This window comes from Apteryx mantelli, chromosome 3 (assembly GCF_036417845.1).
Source record: "Apteryx mantelli isolate bAptMan1 chromosome 3, bAptMan1.hap1, whole genome shotgun sequence".
In the NCBI taxonomy this organism is placed as follows: domain Eukaryota; kingdom Metazoa; phylum Chordata; class Aves; order Apterygiformes; family Apterygidae; genus Apteryx; species Apteryx mantelli.
Genome location: NC_089980.1, coordinates 116,421,789 through 116,443,509, shown reverse-complemented (window position 1 = coordinate 116,443,509; position 21,721 = coordinate 116,421,789). Strand labels below are relative to the sequence as shown.

At 39.8% G+C, this 21,721-nt stretch overlaps 1 protein-coding gene across 1 annotated transcript in view; it reads left to right on the top strand.

Moving 5' to 3' along the window:
• DLGAP2 (DLG associated protein 2) overlaps positions 1–21,721 on the top strand; it is a 467,774-nt gene that overhangs the window by 365,869 nt on the left and 80,184 nt on the right. Inside the window, exon 5 of the mRNA XM_067294229.1 lies at positions 12,241–13,310. Coding sequence (XP_067150330.1) covers positions 12,241–13,310 — 1,070 coding nt within the window. The remainder of the gene's footprint in view (positions 1–12,240; positions 13,311–21,721) is intronic.

Below are 21,721 nucleotides of genomic sequence, written 5' to 3'. Positions count from 1 at the left end.
TGCACCTAAAAGCTTTTGTTTTGATAAATAACCGTTTTGTCTTCAAGAAAGGAAAGGATATTGAGTTGGTGTGAAGGAAAAGGTTACAACCCATAAAATGAGCTGCAGTTACTAATAATGCTATTAACCTGCCCTAATTGCAAAAAGTAAACTCTGAGGGAGTTTAAGGGCAGGTTACAAAAATGTTTTTTTTTATTTCACAGTTATTGCAGGCATGCTTTTGAATAATTGGCACGGTTCAAGTGTCAGACACTAACTCATGGTTATTCAATCACTTTTGATTGCATGATCATGTCTTTATGACATCAAGTGTTGGGAAGAAGAAAGGACATAGCCTTTTCTGAAATTAAAAAATAAATAAAGGCCTGACTTTCCAGTTTGTCTATCTTTCTATCTAATCATCTAGCCTTCCTCAGTGCAGTCAGTATCTGAACGCTTATTGCACTTATTAATGCATTCCAGCTTCGTAACATGGGCATGACTTAAGAAATTTTCCCAAGAACAGACAAGAGTTGTCCGTGCCTCAGCCCACCTTCCCTCAGAGCATCCAGTGGTGGTGGGCTATTAAACAGCTGTAGACTCTGACTGGAGTTGATGGGACTTCGCTCAGATATAGGGGTTGGTCACACAGAATAAAATGCCACAGTGACACTTACCTCTGTAATTAACAGGCACAGTAACAAATACTTTATCTTAAATACTTTTATGGGCAGAATATAAGTTCAGAAGCCAGATGTTTCCCTGATTTTTGACACTAGCCCTCAGAGATACGGAAGTTACTTTCATTCCTACAGTATGGAGAACTGAGGCAGGGAGTCTGTAAGAGATATCTGCAAAGGCTAACTTTAACCTAGGGAGGCCAGGTTTTGTTTTTCATAGACAGCAGAGGTAGTCAAGCCTGTAAGTGGCCTTTGTCATCACTTCCCAGGGCCTTATCCTGGAATTCATGGTTGGTCAGGAAATCTTGAATGGAGGTCTCCCAAGTTAATGCCCTAACTGCTGGATTGTCCTTCTTCCACATAATAAAAATACAGAGACAGATGGTTTGGTAGACAAAGAACTCATTTAAACTTAAAAGTGGTTTTAAATACCCAAATATGTCTCTGTGTCATATTTGCTAATTGTGATTAGCTGGACGGATGCTGCAAAAAAATAGGCCTTTTTCTGTGAAGGTTTGAGCATGCTTCTAAATAATTCCACTTCAAGTTCTTCCTTGTGCCTATACCAAGATATTGTAGTGTAGAAGTTTACTGATACAATGGTTGAGAGCACAGAAAATGTTAATAAAATAATGGAGTGTTTTTCAGAAAACCAAATTTGAACTTTAAATTTCTTATAGTTATGCTTGAGAGCTGATTCTATGAATTACTCATTCAGTCTTAGAATAAAATTATGTCATGTGGACTGAGTGTCCTATATAAACATACTAAATATCCTGCATTTTAATTATAAGCTATTGGCAACAAATGCTTACTAACAATCTGCAGACCAGAAGCTATTTGTAAAAATTAAGCACCTCATAATGTCAGGTAAGTCTGCAAAAATCCCATTAGGCCCAAGGTCAATTCACAAACAGGAAAAGATATTTGTAGGATGTAAGATTAATCAAATACGTTATTTGTTATGAATTATTCATCTATTTCTACTACAGAATACAAAGGGGTTTATGCATTCATTTCTTTGCCAAGAAGCAAAGTATTTTTGGTCCAAATAATTTATGCATTCTGATCTGACTATGTAGCTGAGGAGGCTCTTAAATTCAGTTGAAGAGGAAATGTTTTTTTTCCAAACTGACAAACTTTGTCAGACTGTTAGACCACATCTTGAAACACTGCCTTCAGTATCTGCACTAGAACCTTTCCAAGGAAAAGAGAGATAAAGTGTGGAGAAGCTGAAAAAGCTTGAGTTATTTCACGCTTGGGATGTGGGATGTTAGCAAAGGAGGGACTTTCTCTCTCTCCCGTGCCCCAATGACCTCCACAGCACTTGAGTACATAGCTGATCTGCAATATTTACCTACCAGTAGAGTGGAAGGGCTCCAGCGGGAGATGAGGAACCAACTCAGCTGACCCTGCTCAGCTGTGCTCACCTTCTTCACAAAGTGTCTTCAGTGTCTCCCCTTAAAGGGATAAAATGTACAGCCTTTAAAATGTATTCTCATGATAGGCAACTTAAATGATGTGCTGTCCAATTCCTTAGAGAATAAATTACCGTGCCCTGCCATCCATGTCCCCTATCGACTTCTGAGGCCCTATCCAGAGTAAGGCAGCTTGTAGAAGCACAGCTGGAGGGCTGTGGTGTCTCTCACAGTGCCAATCACATGGTCCACTGGTTCACCTTAGCTTGATGAGGGGATTTGCACCAGGATAACTACAGCAGGATAAGTACCAGCAAATATTGCTAGTATAGTCCAGACTTTTACTTGTGAGTTCAGCTGTCACCTTTCATCATGAGTTTCTTGTGCAATTCCCTTTCTTTTTTTTTTCCCTTATCTTTTTACAAAGTCGTTTTCTCTTCATAAATAATCAGACAGCAATATAATATGATGCCCTGTCTCCGACTTGCCATGGGTGTGCAGTATTTGCACCAGCATCGCTTCCCAAGGGCAGGGTTCATAATTTGACCCTTCACTGCCACATGAGAAATCTGGGTGCTAGTAGCTGCAGGAAAAGGTAATGAATATTTGCAGTGTTTCTCACAGAGCCAAAATTGAGCTGTCAGCCAAGCAGAAAAGAGGCAGCACCCTGATTTGAAAAATTCCCGGTCTGAAGGTTATGGAAAGAGGGAAGTTTTTCTGCCTGTTACTATGGCAACATTTTTGAAAGGGAACTTATCACCAGACTGCTATTTCTTCCTGCACCCCATAGGAAAATCAGGATGAGACCTCCTCAATCTCAGTGGGTTGAGCTGAGCAGAAAAGTTCACCATACAGTGACAAAGCAGCAAGAGGCAGCACCAAGGGCGTACAGCTAGGCAGATAATGATGAATTTCAAAAAGTAAAAGAAATAATTGTTTTGAATCAGACCAAGCCTGAAACTTTGAAATTTTGGGTGAATCAAAAGGCTACAAAGAATTGATGTTGAAGCAAACAAAAATCAAACCATTTTCTTCAATTTTGACAATTGAACAGCAGTACTGAATGTTAAAAAAAAGTAAAGGGGATTTTGAAGTAGAAGGGTATTTTAAATTGAAGTCATATGTTTTGTGTCTGCAATCAATGCTTTTGAGAATTAATTTTTAGGGTGTTCTTTTCCCCAAAGAACACTTTACAAAATGAGCAAAATCTTTAAAATATCTTGGGGTAGCCATATACACAGTTTTTAGGAAATAATAAAAAGTGATTTAGAAGAGTTATATGATAAATATTTTTACTTGGATATAGTAATACCAGTTCTTGCAGTCCCCAAATTGGCACAGGCCTTCAAATAGTGAAAGAGATGTCCTCCTCTCCTAATCTGGTCTGTTAAAATTGATTATCAGCATACCTGACTTGTCTTCTTCTGTATCCCTTTTTCAATTCCCAAAATGAAATGCATTGACCAAAATCACTTTCACTATTACATAGGATGGTAAATCACTGATGCACCATCATAAATAAAGGGGAAATCAAGAAGAATTTCAGAAATATTGAGCAAAAAAATTTAAGAAAGAAGTTCAGAAATATCAACATTATTTCTTATGTTTAATTTTTAGCTAATAATCAATGAAAAGTATTTATTATTAGGAAAGCCACCTGGGAGATTTGGTAGTTTCATTCAGTTGAACAGTAAATGGTTTGGATCCCTGGGCTAAATCTTGGCCCCTCTGAAATCAGTGGCAGTACTTCAGTGGGATCAGCTCCACCCCCTGATTCTGTCTTCTTCCTGACACTGGGATCTTTCCAGTGATTTATCCAGGCTTTTAGTACATTTATTCCAGTCAGGCATGAATTACTTTTTATAATATACCATGTGGATTGGAGAAGATTCCCTTCAAGTGACAACAGGACTTGTCAATAAACTCAGAAGATTCTGCAGAAAATGTTTAGGACTAACAGCAGCCCCAGTGAAGTTAATGAGATTTGTCATTGCCTTCAATGTGACTAGGATTCCTGAATGTGTAGATTCCTGATGTGTAGATTCCTGAATATCTCTGAGCTTGACTACCCAATTGCTTTTGCTGTCTTTAATTGCTGAGTTGCATGGTAAACACATAGCTTCTCTCCTGAGAAAATGGTTGCAGTTTTAATTATGCCAAGGGAAACCGACTCTCTCCTATATTTGGCCTAATAACTGCAAGCTGCAAAATTTTCTCCTTTGGGAAAAGGAATCTGTAAAAGCACGTACAACAAGGGACAAAGGAAGTTCAGTGGCGTTGGGCTGTCTTTTCTAGCCTGTATTTGGAAGCATTATAAGTTTCTTACATATTTTTCAATGACACTCACATAGTGAAGCCCTGGTTGACTCCATACAGCTGCATTTCTCCAGAAGATTACAGGAAATAGCTTACATGTTAGTTAGTTTAGGTCAGTCAAGTTCTGATACTTTATATTTTTGTCAAAAGCTTCACTGGTCACACAGATTCTGTGAAAAAAAATGTTAGCCATAAATCAATCTGTGGGCTTACCTCTGTCATAGCACTGTTGCAAAGGTGGATAGTGGCAATGCACTTTGAACTTGAAAAGCAGTGTGAAGGGCTGTGTGTTACATGCCAATCAATACCAGGACATCACACACTTCAAACCACTGGAAACTAATTTCACATCACTCTGAGGACTCCCTACATCCCCTGTGTCTTCAGCACTTCCCATATTGCCTGTGCAGGGTTTCAGCCCAGTCCTTTGGCATGGCACAGGCACTTCCAGCCCTCAGTCAAACCAAAGCACCCACTATCCCCCCTATACTGTGTGGGGACAGCTTCATTCCTCAGACGTTATTTCCCTACTTTTTGCCGCTTTGCTCCTTTTTCAGAAATGGCATCCCCTCTTCTGCATGCCAGGGACTCTATGTTGTAACCACGCTTTGACGTGCCCCCAGTCACAGCTTGCCCCCGTGATCACTCCTTTGTGCTCCTTTTCTTTGAAAGCATCCTGGTTTTTGTACCCTGAAAGTTGCTATTCCCTTCATCCCCCAGCTCCCTTATAGCAAAAACCCCCTTCTCTCCCTTGAACACTGTTTCTGTGTGCACCTCTGACTGTACTGCCATGTCTCTGATCATGCTTATTTATCTCAGGGATAAATCCATTGGGATGTTGGGTTGCCAATCTGCTAAACTCTATTTGAAAGACAGATGAAGCTGAAGAAAGAAAACTTGTGCTGACAGATTGTCGTGGGTAAAAAGGTCTCAACTCGGGGAATTTTACTTAATTTAATTTATTGTCAGTTAACATAAACTTTTAATTACTGATTCAGATACTGAGAAACAGAGAAGACAGACAATCAGACAAACACTCAGGGAAGCACCTTTCCTCCCCTTTCCCCAGGCTCAGCTTCAGACCGGCACCTCTCCTCCCTCCTTCCCAGTCTCCTTGCTGCCGCCGCAGGTCACATTCATGTCCTCCACTGCCCTGGGTGAGGCGAGAGGCGGCAGGTTGGGGCCAGGGCCCAGGGTTTCTGTCCGCTGCTCCTTGCTCCTTACTGATCCTCTGCTCCGACGTAGGCTTCTCCAGGGTCCACAGTCCCTCCGGGTGTCCCTGCCCCGGCGTGGGTCCCCTGCATCTGAACATTGCAGAGACCAGCACGGGGCCCCTCATGGTCTCCTCCACACCGGATACCCTGCAGCCCCAGCCACCAAGCCCTGCAGTTATGTTCAATACACAGATATCATCGGGTGCTGTCAGATATTCATGCCACCTGCAGACTTCTGCGTCCGTGCTTGAAACTGCGACTGAACTAAATAGACAGCAGCACTCTGTGTGCCCCTTATTCTTCCCTTTGGGTTTTCCAGCTTTTCTCCAAATCAGTGTGTTCTGGTCACTGATGCTGCTCTAGGAACAAAATTTGCATGTCCATTTTTATCTAACAAAGGAGCCAAAGAAGCTGTATCTTATCCTTGGACACTATTTGCCATGTGGTCCCACTGAATTAAACCATTGGCCAGGTTTTAGCATTAGGCATGTGTTTCATGCCTTCTATCTAACTTCAGATATTTATGATGTAGCTTTCTGCATTTGAACCTGTCATCCCCAGCTTTCCCTGTTGTCAGCAGAGAAAAATATGCTCTTGAAGGGTAGTATTCATCTGACATTTTTTAGACATACTTCAGGATGAGATGAATCACACCAGTTTCTCACACTCCAAAATAAAACCACATCCAAACTGCCTATTGGTAATAGTCATTGGCCCGTGTTATTCCTGAAATCATGCCAGTGCATCGTTTGGAAGAGTGCTGTTTATGCAGTCTGAACCTTTGATGGCAACAGCTTAACTGTATGGACTGATCCCATCCTCTAGCCCAGCTCAGCCTGCTAGTATAAACTCAGTCATAGGTGCCTACCATAACGACCCCACAGCATCCTGAACAGGCAGAGGTATTTATTTTGTGGGCTTGTGTCAGGTGCCAAAGTGTTGGAGCAAGCCTGGGATTCAAATGTTTACTCGCTAGCCTTGGGCACTTTGCTGCTTGTGTTAGGTCCTCAGAACTGCCCCCTTTTCTCCTTTGACTATATAGGGAGATTGGGTGCATGAAATACCTTGTTGTGATTGCCCCAAGCGAGCCAATTACTTATTTTGGAGGGGTTGCTACCCCACACAGTTTAATGTTTCAAGTAACCAGCCTAGGTTTAGAGTGTAGTTGTTTAGTTTGATGCCTTTGCTGGGATGTTAGATAGGAGGAATTTGCAGACAGGCAGCGCTGCATGCAGTGCAACTGCATCCAGTCTGTGTAACAGAAGATACAAGACATCTACAGCTGAACGTTAAAATTAGGTAGTCACCCAATCCCTGGATTTTTGTGTAAATTTTATATAAAGTGTTATGCTAAATAAATAAGTTGGAAATCTCATGAAACCAGTGGAGCAGCTTAAGGCATTTCCAGAATTTCTTCCTTCCAGTTGGCAGCTTAGTCATTCTTCTCAATCTGTGAAAATGTTCACTTTCAAAGTTAGAATTTAATAGAGAAAAAATATAACAAATTAATGAAGAAAAAGTGTTCATCTACTGCTGGCTGCTGCAGTCCTTGGGCAAGCAGAGCTCCAGCTAAAGCATTCTATTTATGTATTTTTAATATTTAATATGCACTTATTTTGATTAATATCCTTGTTGTTATGATACTTAATGTTTATATTAGTTATAGGGGGGCTGTGAGGATATTTCTTCATGATGCATTGCAATGCTAATTAAACTGAGTGAAACAGCACAGTGCAACAGCCTGGTTTTCTATACCACATCTTTTTCAGAGCTCGGTTAGGTATCTCTTTCCAGCATTGCATTGTGTGACTATCCAAAAGAGTTCTTTCTTCTCCAGTGAAAACAGTACAGATATTTCAGATGTGTAAGTAATTAGTGTACTGCTTTGTTAGAAGCGTAGCTGCCCTGCATCACTTAGGCCCCTGACTGACTTGCTAGTGTTAGCTCATCTTCTCAGGCTCCATGTGAGAAAGACCCTCAGAGTCCCCTGGACGAAAAAAGAAATGTGCATTTAAAAACTTCTTTTATACTAATTTTTTGGTGTGAGCTTTGCCATGTACTGAAAAAAGGCTTATAAATATTGGAAGTGAATATCTACTAAATTTGTGGCCTGATTACAGAAATATTTACAAAGGGCTTATAAGGTTAAAGCAATTTAAATTAATTTCTCAGTGAAAACAAAGTGTTTTGCAAAAGAAAAAAAAAAGAAAAAGAAAAAGAATGAAAACAAATCAGGCACCATTTAGTAGTTCCAGGAATTATTATTATTTAATGCTCCTGAAGCTTGCTTTCAATACAAAGCAATATTTGTGGAGACATGCACTTGCTTTGAATGTTAGAGACATTTCCAGTGTTTTTACATTGAATCCCTTTAGCAAAGGGCAGTGTTCCAGGAACTTAGAGATGCACAGCCTTGATTTTTCATTGCTTAAAGGTTTTCAACCCTTTTGTACATTAATATGAATGGATCTAATTCATCATTTCAAGCAATGTTCTTAGTCATTGTACCTGTCTTTCTTCCCTTGATTACTGACTGATACAAGGAAGAAGCTTGAATGCTCAAAAAATTATGACCCATATCTGAAGACAGGCAAATGAACATCTGCTTAAAATAAGAGAGCAGCAGTTTTCATATCAGAAAGTAAGGAGAAATAATCAGGAAAAAAAGCAGAAAAGGGCATGACACAGCAGGGAAAGAGATGCAATAGATAGAAAGGGATGAAGAAATCCTTGCATCTGTCAAGGTTAAAGTTTGACTTATATGTCTGTACAATGGTCTCTGGAAAGAACAGCTTTAAGGAGTTTTCAGAAATTTGGAATTACTGGATTCTGTCTGTCAAAGTGAAATATGACTCTGCCAGCATATGTCTGTGTCTGCTTCCTACACAGTCTGCAATGTACTGACCCGATAACCATTGGAGTCAATGGAAAGAGTCCATTTTGCTCTGATGGAACCTAAAAAAGCTGTTAATGTGCTCACATGTAAGGTACTATTCTTCTGTTCCTGATTCCTCTGACTATTTAGGATTATGCTGATTTTTTCTTCTGTCTCCCTTCAGTTCTTTGGTTCTGATGGTGACACTTTCTTTAAGGGACTAGACATTATTACCCTCAATTACTTTGATATTTTTAAGGGTCATTATTCTAAGAAAACATAGAATCTGCACTTGTAAAAGAAAGTTTATATTTTGTTCTGTATTTTATTATCTTCAAGAAATAGACTAAAATTCCTGCCAATCTAGCATTGGATCTTAACTAATCTAGGATCTTAACTTTATTTTTTAAGGATTCAGAAATACCATTAATATCGGGGCTTTACAAGTTTTTATGAATCAACTGAACTGTGGATATTGACCACTGACACACTTTTAGCCCCTTGCAAAGCATGTTAGCTTAATTTAATTTTAAGGCAGCACATTTTTCTTTGTGTTTCTGACAGGCTAAGAGCTAGCACATGGTCAATTACACTGGTCTGGTGTTATACAGTAATTCATTCAGCTATAGCTTGACTGCTTCTTTGAGCCCTGAAATATGTGTCCCAAAGAAAGGTGAATGAAGTATCAAGCCTAGAGAACTTGATAATTTTATATAATAATTTAAACATTTGCAGTTTTTGAGGGTGTTGATAAGAAGAAATAATGGTGCTTAGGAGCATAAGACAGATTTTGTGTTCCAGGCAGAGCCCAAACCTAATTGGAGTGATAAATTTAGATGATGCACATGTAAGTAATTTGGGACTTTACTTAGTATCAATTACTCTCTATGGCAGATTTCAGAGGAGAAAATTAGTTCTAGAAAGTGCCCCCTTTTAAATTCAGGTTTTAATTATTTTGATTATGCTTATTAAATGTCTATAGCAGTTTCTAACGACTATATTTCAAACAATAAATTCAGAAATTCCACCAGGCACATGAAACACTATAAGGCTGTGAAAGCAATGTACAGAAAATTGTATCTTTCTGTAATTGTAGTGGGCTAGAATCATAGGGAGTCATGAGGGATGGAAAAGCTGTTGTTAAATTATCCATAGCAGTGTGATCAAATCACGCTGTCTCATACTCCTAGGGATCTAACAACACGAAAATGTTTGAAGCCTTCTGGGCTATGTTTGATGCTGTGTGAGGCCAAAAGAAATCACCAGAGACTAGCAGTTCTGCTCCAGGGAACTCATTTAAATGAACTTCTTGTTCCTGGCTAACTCTTTTCTTCCTTCTGGATCTCTGCCATGCCCTTAGTTTTTTGGAAATACTTTGGCAGTTCGTAGCCCTAGTGCCTGAGTTACCTTCATTCATAGATGTGCAAGATTGTGATGAAAAGATTCAGGAGGTGATTTTAATTGTGGTGTCAGATGGAGGAGCCTCCTTTGACCTCCCTTTGGCTCACAGAACTGTGAAAACTAAAATCAGCAAATCCACAAGCACTGTGGGAAATGTTGCCTGTATTCCAGTTTGCTTTCCTGTAAAAGGAGAACAGTGCCTTCCACGTCTCACAGGATTGTTGTAAGAAATAATGCAGTAATTTCTGTCAGATGCTTTGGAAACCCTTTATGGGAAGCACAGTCTTAAGTTCAACACATGGACCATTATTATTCCCCTGATAATGTTTGGTAATATACCGGTTTAAGTACCATTAATTACAGTGCTACTTATGTGCCTGAATCACAATGCACTCTTATACTTTACTACTTTGTCTATATGTAGCTGTGCTTTTAATTGAATAATCAAAATAATGTTATTTCAGAGAAACATTTATCTTTCCTTTTTGGAACTACGTTTACGTAGGGTATTATAAGCTAAATAGTACAACAGCCTGAGTAATGAACAGTGATAAGTTTTCTTTTTCATGTGAAGATAGCCAAAAACTAAGTAAAAGAAGTTGGTATAAAAACAAAATAGATGCAGAAAAGGATATATACCCGCAGAGATCAGTTTCACACTATGATAAAGTTTGGAAGTGAAATTTGGACCCTTAAATTCATCTTTGACTTTAGTGTGGCAGATCTGCACCTAGGATGCACCTATCGTTTATAAGGTCAATGCTACATTTTTAAAAAATATATCATGTGAATTTCTATTGAAATTAAGATGTAATAAAATTATCTAAGCATCTTACACTATAGGGAATTTAGGTTATAAAACTGCTGATGCTAAAGATTTGCCACAACTTGCATTCTGTATTGAAATTCTTAAAAAAGCTTGCTAATTTAATAAAATGAAAGAGACATAGGTATTGGTTTGTTTCATGACCATATACGGGTGTTGTGTTTTAACCAGCAGTGGGAATATGATTTAGGAGAGTTTTCACATACGCCCAGGAACTCTTCAAATTGCTCTCGACTACTGTGTTATCTCTAGAAGCCAGTCTCCAGTGTCAGGTTATATTCTTATATATGATGAGTACATACTCTTTAGTTTTGTTTTTGGCTGAAGCAACCTGTACTAACCTGTACTAACTTTCAGATTGCTTAGGATCTCAAGAGCAAGTCTGCAGAAAGACTTTGCTAAGTGGGTTGTAAGCACAAATTTGTATGCATCTGTATGATCCTCTAAGGAATTGTCTTGTATCCTATATCTATGTCTGTTTTTGAAATGTTTGCTTAAGTAAGCTGAAATTTAAGAGGAAAAATGAATGTCCAAATCAAATTGAAGCATTTCTGTTTTTTTTTCTTTTTTCTTTTTTTTGTAGCATTTGACAGCTGCAAGAAATTGAATAAGAAAAAAAATCAGAGGCTCAAGTACCAAAATCTTCACTTATAAGCTACCTTTATTTTGTAGTCACTTCTTTTTAATAACCACAACTTGGCGCGCCCAATCCATAGGAACAAATAACAGAGTATATAAAAACCTATAGGCTGTTCCTGGAGATACTTGTTTTATCAGGAATAACATAGAGTGATTAGATAAATATCTTTTAATTTGGACAGAAGCATGAATGGAAGTAAATGCCTAATAGAGAAGACTGTACAAGTATGGCAATGGCCATAATCCATCTGGACTAATGTTAACAGAAGTTCAAGTAGTATGAAATGCTTATTCATAAACTGCTTAGTGATATAAAAAATAGGCTTGATTTCAGCATGTTCATATTCTTTTTATCTGTGCTGCTTATTATTTATGTTTATGAACAGTAAACTTGGGATCCTGTACCTGATATTCATTTAATTAAAAAAAGTTCAGTTTGTGAAAAGAAAATGACTCTTTCCATGGAGAAAGGATGCATGAAGGTTAAGATACCCAACTGAGAAACCACAGAAATAGAACTAGACACATGTAACTTAAATGACTAACCACAAAGCTTGGCATACCAATTCCAAATACCAAATAATAAACTGAACACTTGAATGTATTCATTAAATGTATTAGAGTAAATTTGCATAATGGATAACTTCATAAAATTGTAGAGTTGCTAGCAGACAATTTTGCAAACAAGAAGTCTCTTGCATTCACCTCATAAATTGCTCAAAGTGACCAATTTTAACCAGTTTTAATATGGCGAATCAAATCCCATAAATGACAAGTAAGACTTTTCATTGAATTTACAAGAAAAAAATAGTTCAGTTTTGCAATATCCTTGGATTTTGCAAGTTAGTCTTTTAATTAGATATAACATAGGTTTTATGTGTTCTCCTGACAGACCAGCAGTACTCATGGTCACCTTCTCAGCACTTCAATGAAGAAAGATACTCTCCTGCTCCGAGGAATATGAAAGGATTATCTGGTAGTCGCAACCAACCACAGTTATGTTCAGCTCATACTTGTGGCTTAGCATCCCCTGAAGATTGTGAACACACCCATGACCATATCCACCATGGGCAGGAGCCAAGGCCATCCTATCTTCTCAGCCCTACGGAGAGTTGTCCGATGGACCACCATCGTTGCTCACCACGCAGCTCCATCCATTCTGAATGCATGATGATGCCCATGGTAATGGGCGATCACATGTCAAGTAGCACTTTCCCCAGAATGCACTACAGCTCACATTACGACACAAGAGACGACTGCGCCATGTCTCACGGTAACCCCAAGATTAACCGCATTCCTGCAAATCTTTTGGACCAATTTGAGAAACAACTTCCTCTTCACCGGGATGGGTTTCATACTTTACAGTATCAGAGAACCTCAACAGCTGCAGAACAACGCAGTGAGAGCCCAGGAAGAATACGCCATCTTGTTCATTCAGTCCAGAAACTTTTTACCAAGTCTCATTCTCTGGAAGGATCATCCAAGGGAAACGTTAATGGGACAAAGGGAGACAGTCGAGGGGATGATCATCATCATGGACACCATTCCAAGCATAGCAAAAGGAGTAAAAGTAAGGAACGAAAACCAGAGAGCAAGCATAAATCTGGAATGAGCAGCTGGTGGAGCTCTGATGATAATTTGGACAGTGATAGCACTTACCGAACCCCTAGTGTGGTAAATAGGCACCATGCGGATCATATATCCCATTGCTACCCTGAAGCACTCCAGGGCCATTTTGGGGATCTCTCATTGAAGACTTCCAAAAGTAACAATGATGTGAAATGTTCAGCTTGTGAAGGGCTAGCAATGACCCCTGATGGTAAATATATGAAAAGGAGTTCTTGGTCCACACTTACAGTAAGTCAGGCTAAAGAAGCTTATCGCAAATCGTCACTTAACTTAGATAAGCCTCTGGTTCATCAGGAAATCAAACCTTCCTTGAGGCCGTGCCATTACCTTCAGGTAAGAGGAAGATTTTCTTAATATTTTTAAAGGAAAAAGTTTTATAATTTATGCCATAAAGTCATTGTAAAAAATGCAAGGGTCATCTACATATCTCTCTCAAAGAAAAAGAGGACTGGTTCACGCAATGCAGCTATTCCATGAAAGTGGAAAATCTTCAGCTTCAGTCTTTGTTTACAGGGCACAGATTAAAAACTAAATGAAACTGGTGTAATATAAATTAGGTTAAGGTCAGTGAATGTGTTTTCACCTTTTGTGTTCACACTAAAAATCTTGATAAAATCCATACCTCTGATTACAAAAGGGGCAGTTCTCCCAGCAGTTTGGGGCTAGAAAAAATGTATCAAATACAATCATAAATGAAAGATTTTAAAAACAGACTGTTTGGAATCCTATTTTTGTGTTCTTTTATTCCTTGTCTCTCGGTTGTTTTAAGTAACAGGAGAATAGATTTACTGGTATACTCAGTTGCTTTGCCTTGATGACAATTACTCATAAACTTCGTTTTAGTGACTGGGTCACCTAAAATCATATTGAACTGAGCCTGTTTTGAGGGTTCTCATTAAGCTCACTGAGCTATTCTTGCTAAAAGTTACATCGGTACCTCAGGGAGATAAATATTTCAGGTCGGATACTCAGACTATTTGGGGTATTGTTCTGTGGTCTTGTTTTCTTTAGCATCAACTAGTTCTAAAGATGCTCCCATCTTCACCTACATTTAAACTCTCATAGCTGCTGCCACTTGCCACCCCAAAGTCATGCTGGTATAGCCATTTATGATGCTGGACTGTGCTCTGGATCTTGAAGTGATATGGGTATAAAAAATAGCTTTCAAAATATTTTTTAGACATTTACATCACTTATGTGATCTACTTCCAGCACAGCCCCATGATAAGTTGTATCAGCACATCAGGGTGCACAGAGAGCTGCAGTGTAAGCAGAGCAGAAAGGAAGGAGTAGCTGGGAGGGTAATTCCTCCACTTGGCATTGCCACTGGGAAGAACATATTATATAAGCGTTCCCTTAGGAATTTCCACAAAGTACAGCCTGCAAAGCCCACATTGTTCTCAGTACCTTCTCTTCCATTTTCTTTTGTAATGAACTCCACCTGCTGTAGAACTCCCTTATTCTCACATTAACATGTGCAAATCTCCACTTCATATTTACGTATTTAGAGATCTCCAGTTCCTGTGGTATCTGCAGAAGCCAACAGACACAGAATAACAACCGTTCTATTTCTGTGCAGAGCCCTGTTCCTCTCCGAGCGATAGGAGACCAATAGCAATGAGTCACAGATGAAAATCTGAGTCTTTTCAAATACATGTACAGCCATCCAGGATCAATCTTCCCTACTGTAATATGGGAAAATTCCTCATTTCAGAAAAGGGAAAATAAAGAAGTTGCAACCCTCCTAGCATTACCATACAAACTGATTTCAATTTTAGGCTGACAGCCATAGTGTTTTATCATATTCAATACCATTCTCATATATGTAAAACAGCCTGTGCTTTCCTGGAAGTATTTGATCTAACTCAGTGAGCCAGAGCTGGAAGCGCTTCCAGTGCAGAGTTCCCCCCAAGCTCGTGTTCTAACATCAGGGGTACTGCTCTTGCAGTAAAGAGAAGTTAGTTATTTCTAACTTCTTCCTTACCATGACACTTGTATACAGAGAGTTCCAGGTCCTGTATGTCTCTGTTCGGTTTTGTGCTTTCCTCCCTGTCACATTTCCTTGTTTCTTCTTCTCCCATTTTTAGGTCTCCTTTTTCTTTGCAGAAGCCACCAGTTTTTACTTTTCGTGGTCCTCCTCCTTACTCCCCAGTTATATCAGTGTGCCCAAGTGAATGTGAAACACTGAGTTCACAAACTGACTTGGTTATCAGTAAGCTTCCATGAGGCAGCAATGTGCCCTTGTGGCCAAGGAGGCCAATGGTATCCTGGGGTGCATTAAGGCAGAGTGTTGCCAGCAGGTCGAGGGAGGTGATCCTCCCCCTCTACTCAGCCCTGGTGAGGCCACATCTGGAGTACTGCGTCCAGTTCTGGGCTCCCCAGTACAAGAGACACGTGGCACTACTGGAGAGAGTCTAGCAGAGGGCTGTGAAGATGATTATCTACGAAGATGATTGTCAAATATCTGAAGGGAGGGTGTAGAGAGGATGGGGCCAGACTCTTCAGTGGTGCCCAGCGACAGGACACAAGGCAGCGGGCACAAACTGAAACACAGACAATTCCATCTGAACATGAGGAAAAACTTCTTCACTGTGAGGGTGACAGAGCACTGGAACAGGTTGCCCAGAGAGGTTGTGGAGTCTCCTTCTCTGGAGATATTCAAAACACGTCTGGACATGATCCTGTGCAACGTGTTCTAGGTGACCCTGCTTGAGCAGGGGGGTTGGACTAGATGATCTCCAGAGGTCCCTTCCAACCTCAACCATTTTGTGATTCTGTGATTCTGTGAAGCTTTATGCTAAGAGCCCAGTAGGAGTCCAAGGCCTAGGGAACAGGAAAGCACATTTCTTTCAGAAATCTTTCTTTTAGGCTTTTGGTGAATTTGGGATGACTGAAAGGAAGTTTCATCCAGTGATTAGGGTTCCAGCTTAAAATCTAGGAGATGCAAATTTTAAGCTTTTATACCAGAGACTTCCCCTGCGATCTTCCTTTTAAGCCTCTTTAAAAATGGGATAGTAGCAGTTCCCTAATTCACAGAGATGCTACAGGGTGAATATGTTAAGACTTAAGTACTCAGTTACTACAATAAAGAATGAATAGTAGTGTCTGAAGCAATAATACCAGCAATTCTATGTTAGGAATATTCTTATTACAAATATTTTAAATGAAATGTAGGTTCTGTGGAATCTGAATATGCTATTCAGAGCATGGATATCCTTCAGATTGAGAGGCTGGCTTATTCACTAGCCCAAGATCAGCAAACAAATGAGGGACCCTGTTCTGCCAATGTCATAACTAAATACATAGTTTTGAAACATCTACTTTGAAGGATGCTGTGCTGTGACCCTGTAATCATTGAAAACAGAGATGTGAGACCTGTTATTATCTCTGCCATGAACTTTCTCTCTGACCCAGCAAATGTAATTTGTTAATCACTGCACACTTCAATTATTCTATTAGCAAAACTGAAGAAGGATATTTAACTTTTTTTACAGCAGTAAAAGAAGCATCAGTAAATAATGATTGGATGAAAATAATCACTATGTCCAGAAAGTGAAAAAGTTAGAGAAAGGATCCCTAGCCAGGAGAGTTTACCTGCTCCAGAATATCTGGAAATGGAAGTATTCAAGGGATTATGAAGTTGACTATGCAGCAGCATATTTCCCTGAGGTGCACAAATGAACAGATTAGCATAAAACCCCAGGCCCTTTGTACAATCTCTGTGTTTATAGCATTACAATACGTGATATTAAAAGGCATTTCTCCTGAGTGATAGTATTTCCATGTCAGCTATACATTTTTAAATCCTTTTTAAAGTGTAAAATTATAGTTTTTCAAAGATTTTATATATGTACACATACACATATCCCAGCACAATAAAAATCAGCATGTTCAATGCTTTATATATTAGTATCATAAATTAATATTGTATAAATATACTTTTTTTATTCTGCTACCTATATATATAAGGACTCACTGGACCTGAATCTCCGTTCCATCCACTGGTCTCCCTCTTGTTATTTTTTCTTTCGACATCTGTAAAAGATATTGCTATTCCTGTATTCCACTGGAGAGCTGTGGTGTACCGAGTCCCAAACCAGAGGTGCATTGCAATGCCTTAGGCCTGTGCTTGAAACCATGTTTTCTGAATCTTGCTTCTGGACTTCCATTTTGTCTTCCATAGTAACTCCTGAGGTGCTTTTTTCCTTAGAATTGAAACTTTGAAGAGTACACAAAGAAAATAGCTATTTAAAAAATGAGCTTCTCCAGAATTCATAGATGACTGAAAAAAGGAGATGAGAAAAGAGGGTTCGAAGGCATGTGCACATTACATGCTTAAGTCATGCCCTAGAGTTGAAACCATGTAGTTTTTAACCTGTGAAAGTTCCAAGCTTAGTCTCTGGCTCCTCTCTTAGGGTTTCATACTTCCCTGCTCCCCTGGGGTCAGTGTAGCAAGGGAGGTCCTTGCACAGAAGTGCATAGTTGCAAGTTACAGGTAATTCGGTCAGATGGCTAGCTGCCATATTGCTCTCCACACCACCCTGGTTATTTGCTTTGTTCCAGCATGGATGGTCATCTAGTCCTAAAGTGGACAGTTTCAGAGAACTGAATTCGTAGAAAATAAAGCTGTATAAGATAGTGATTATTTTTCTGATCTAAAGCTACCAGCTCTCACTACTAGATTACATTTGCATCACTCCTGCTACAATGGTGGTGATGGGAACATACAGATGGAAGGGAGAGGGGAAGAGTGGGACAGCCCCTTTGGGCTCCAGCTAGTCAGGAAATCAGCTTAGCTGTAATGTGAGCCCATACCAGTCTGCTGTCACAACAATTGGCTTTGCAACTGTACACTAATAGCATTTATCGCATACTTGTGAATGATTAACAACAGTTTTTATCTGTGGGCCTGTAATTTCTATTTTGAAGGCAGACAAATTGAGCTACAAATGCACCTGTGGACACCAAACACTTCTGTCATCTAACTCAGCAGGCAGATGTAGATCACACATACAGAATAAGCATACATTTATATAGCTTTAGCTACAGTGCCATGCTTTCCATGTCATTTTACTTTTCCATGTAAGATATGTTAAGAAAAAGACAAATGAGTTGTGAGATCTCTTTTATCTTCATCAGTTGTTTTGGCTAACCAGGTTTAATGCATATACAGTGCAATGACTATTTGACTAAATTTACTTTTGCATGAGTGCTTGTGAGGAGCAAAGTTTTTCAAGAGGAAAAATGCATATGAACTAGGTAGCTGTACTAAACTTATGACTATGAAAGCGTCACTTACAGTTTCCAGGACTGAAATATCTGTGAATGCTATTAAAGAAAAGTGATTCAGACAATAAACCGAAAGACAGGCAAAAACAGAGCACTCACCATCACTAAAGTTCTGGAGCACAGTGCTATGTGTCACTGATTAATATTCCTCCCTCAACCATTCAGCAGCCTGTGAAGCAGCAAGCAATCTAGGTAAACATACCACAAGGTACAGTGAATGAGTCAGCACTAAAAAAGAAAATAGCATGTTGTTCTAAAAATGGCTTCAGCCCCCTCCTGTCTTCCTAGTGCATTTAAGTACCAGCGTCATCCATTACAGCACTGGCAGTGCTAAGCATGTAGGTAATAATGTCAGCTGTGTACTCTACTGAATGAGAGAAAAGCACAAGAGTTGGTTTCTTAAAAAAGAAAAATAAAAAAGCAGTAGTATCAACAAGGGTCTATGCTGGTTTAAGTTATGCCAACATGGAGAAGAGCTTTGAGGACAAGCTTATGGAGTAATAGGCATAAATCCTCACTTGCCTATTTCTAGGACCTCTCCTGGGGCCATGACAGAATCTAGACTGTTGCCCTAAGGAGGTGTACTACTGCTTTGCAAGGGTGGTTTTCAACCTAGTGCACCTTCCTCAGCAATTCATCTTTGTGAAACTGGACAAAATAAACATGTGTGAACTACAGAAACTATGCCCAGTACTCTATCAACTGACATATACTGTCAAGTTAGGCATTACTGTAGAGTTGTGGTACTGGCATCTGTGTCCAGGTGACTTGGTCACTGTCACCCGCACTGCCTTCACAATGATTTATGTCACCAGCACAGAATCACTGCTCACAGTCATCACTCCAGAATTAACTGAGTTGTTTCTAGGGCAAGAAAAGCTGGTGTGGGTGAAATGATAATCTGCATCTGAAATCAGCATAGACATGTGCTATACCGTTTTCATTTCTACAGCCCGGTTCCATAAAGATGTCTCAGCTGGTCTTTTGCCCTCCCAAAGTCAGGAGTGGAGCATGTGCAAGAGAGGCCTAAATGCCCAGTCACAGGAGCTGCCAGGAATGCAGACACTGGGGCTAGAGTGACCACACGCTCCCCTCTGCAATTGGCTTGCTGCCTAGGGCAGACCTGGCTCCTCTCCTGAGCTGCCAGTACCATTTGGCCTGCAAAAACGTGACTGTAGAAAATTGTGAAGCATTCAGATATGTTGCTTTGATTTTTTCCATTTGTTTTTGGTGGTCTCACAGTCCTGTGTCTAAGGGCTTCTTTCTAAAGTGGAGTTGCATCTGTGTTTAAATGGCTGAATGTCTGTATAGACAAGGTCCCTGGTATTTCTGGTAGGAGAAGGGATCTTTTCAAAAGTATGCAGACAGTTAAATATGACCTAATAGCTAGATAGGACAAAAGAGGCAAAGATATATGTTTATATATCCTTTAAAATTAATTTAAATATGTTTTAAAGATGTGCACTATTTTTTCAGTATCAGCCTTATAAAAAACAGGAAGAAAGTGATCTCATTTTCTGTTTGGATTAAATAAGACACTGTTTACTTCAGGCCTTCTTTTAGGTGAGGACTAGGGATGTCATCTTTTATGTCTTCTTCCTCTCTAGCCTTATTATAGCTCTGTGACAGTGGAGTCCTTGCTACATCTACAGACTCTGGTTCTGGCAATGCTGTGTATTTTAAGGATGTGGGGAGCGCCTCTCATTTCCTTCCCATAAAAGCATTTGTTCTTTCACTCCATAATTCTGTGCCCATGAATGGTCTGGGGGGCCTTGCCCCACTCATGTGAGTAATGCTAAAATGACAGCTCTGAATTTTGTTAATATCTAAAGTGGTAAAGACAAAGATATTTCCTGAGGGACCTATAGGTGATTTTGGCTGAGAGATCATACAATGAAGAGATTCTGGGCCCATGGGCTGATGATATTCCATCTTTCCTTTTCAGAATGTGGATAGAAATAGTAAATGTGGATATAATAGTAAGGCAGGAAAGGATAACCTGCCTGATGGATTCACAAGGTGAGAGCTCAGTGTCAATGAAAGAAAAGACATTCATCCAGTGATTAAAATCCACAGTCTTTAAAGTGAAAAGCTCAGTCAGAAGATGTTAATTGGACTGAAGCTGTTTGAAGATAACACTGCGCTGCGGCGTGGTCCCACAGGACCCAGGCTCTTGGCTTCCAAAGACCCACCAAAACCAACCTGCCAGAGCCAGGATTCCTCTACTATTTGGTCAAATCTGCTCACAACTCATGAGACACAGTTCCTATCCTATTTTCTTAGCTGCTAGGCACTTTTGTAGGTGTATTTGCCCACCTGTAACATCACTGGGGGCAATGCAGGGAATCTGAGTGCCTGGGTCTGGCAGAGTGTGGCAGCCCACCTCCCTCAGCAAGTGACCCAGCATGAGCCCAGTGAGCCAGGCCCACACAGAGCGAGCCCAGTGCACGAATCTGGCAGCGCCCATGCTGCACCTGGGCAACTGCCTTGGGGAACACTCAGATTTGAGGCAGTGAAGCCCCAGAGACGCTCGGGCCAATTACCTGGTGTGCGCGAAGGCACATGTCTCATGTGCTCAGTGAGTATTGTTCACTTTCCATAAGTTAATACGTATTTCAGCACATAAAAAATTACTTCTTTTCTCTATGATCAAGGCCAGGTTCCTTAAATTATTAAGAAGGTTGTGTGCTCAGGGGTGTTTTCTATCAGGTGAGACAGGCTCAGAGCTTGGAAATAAAAGCAGATGAGCCTTCTGCTACACTTAGCAGCAGTCTAGAATTTTCTCTACTGGCTGAGTCAAACTTTTCCCTTAATACACTTTTTTCTTTCCTTTTCCTGCGAGCTTGTTTCATCTTCTGGGGTTTGCATGTAGGACACATAGAACAGGTCTCCCAATAGGATCCACAGAACTGGCTGACTTCAAGTGTTTTAATGTGATGTAAGTGTCTGGAGATGAATAAATGCGGGAGCAAAATTCATCTGTGGTATAATTACAGTAGCTTTAGTAGGGAGAGGCTTTGGGCACAGTTGACAAACTGACCTTTAAATGCTCTGAGAAGCAGAGTTCTTTTCTTATTTCATTATTACTTTATTAAATCATTGAATGTATTTGTATTACAAAATTCATATAGTCCTAAACTTATGCAAGCTGTTCACTGTATATGAACTAATGAGCTCTAGCAGATTCCAGTATCAGTTTTTAAGTTGCAATTCTTAATTTGGGCATAAAACTAGGCTGTACACTGCAAATGCAATTAGGCAAATTAGATTTTTCTAGAGTGAATGTTCTTCATGAAGAGATTCGCTCTGTTGCTCCTTAAGGCCCCTCTTGTTTCACATCAAGGCTTGTGTAACCAAGTTTAATGCATGGGTTTCCAGGACAGCAGAAAATAAAGCTTGTCTCTTTTCCCGAAGCACCTTAGCAGCTGCAGATGTGCTTTATTGTGTCTGAGGGC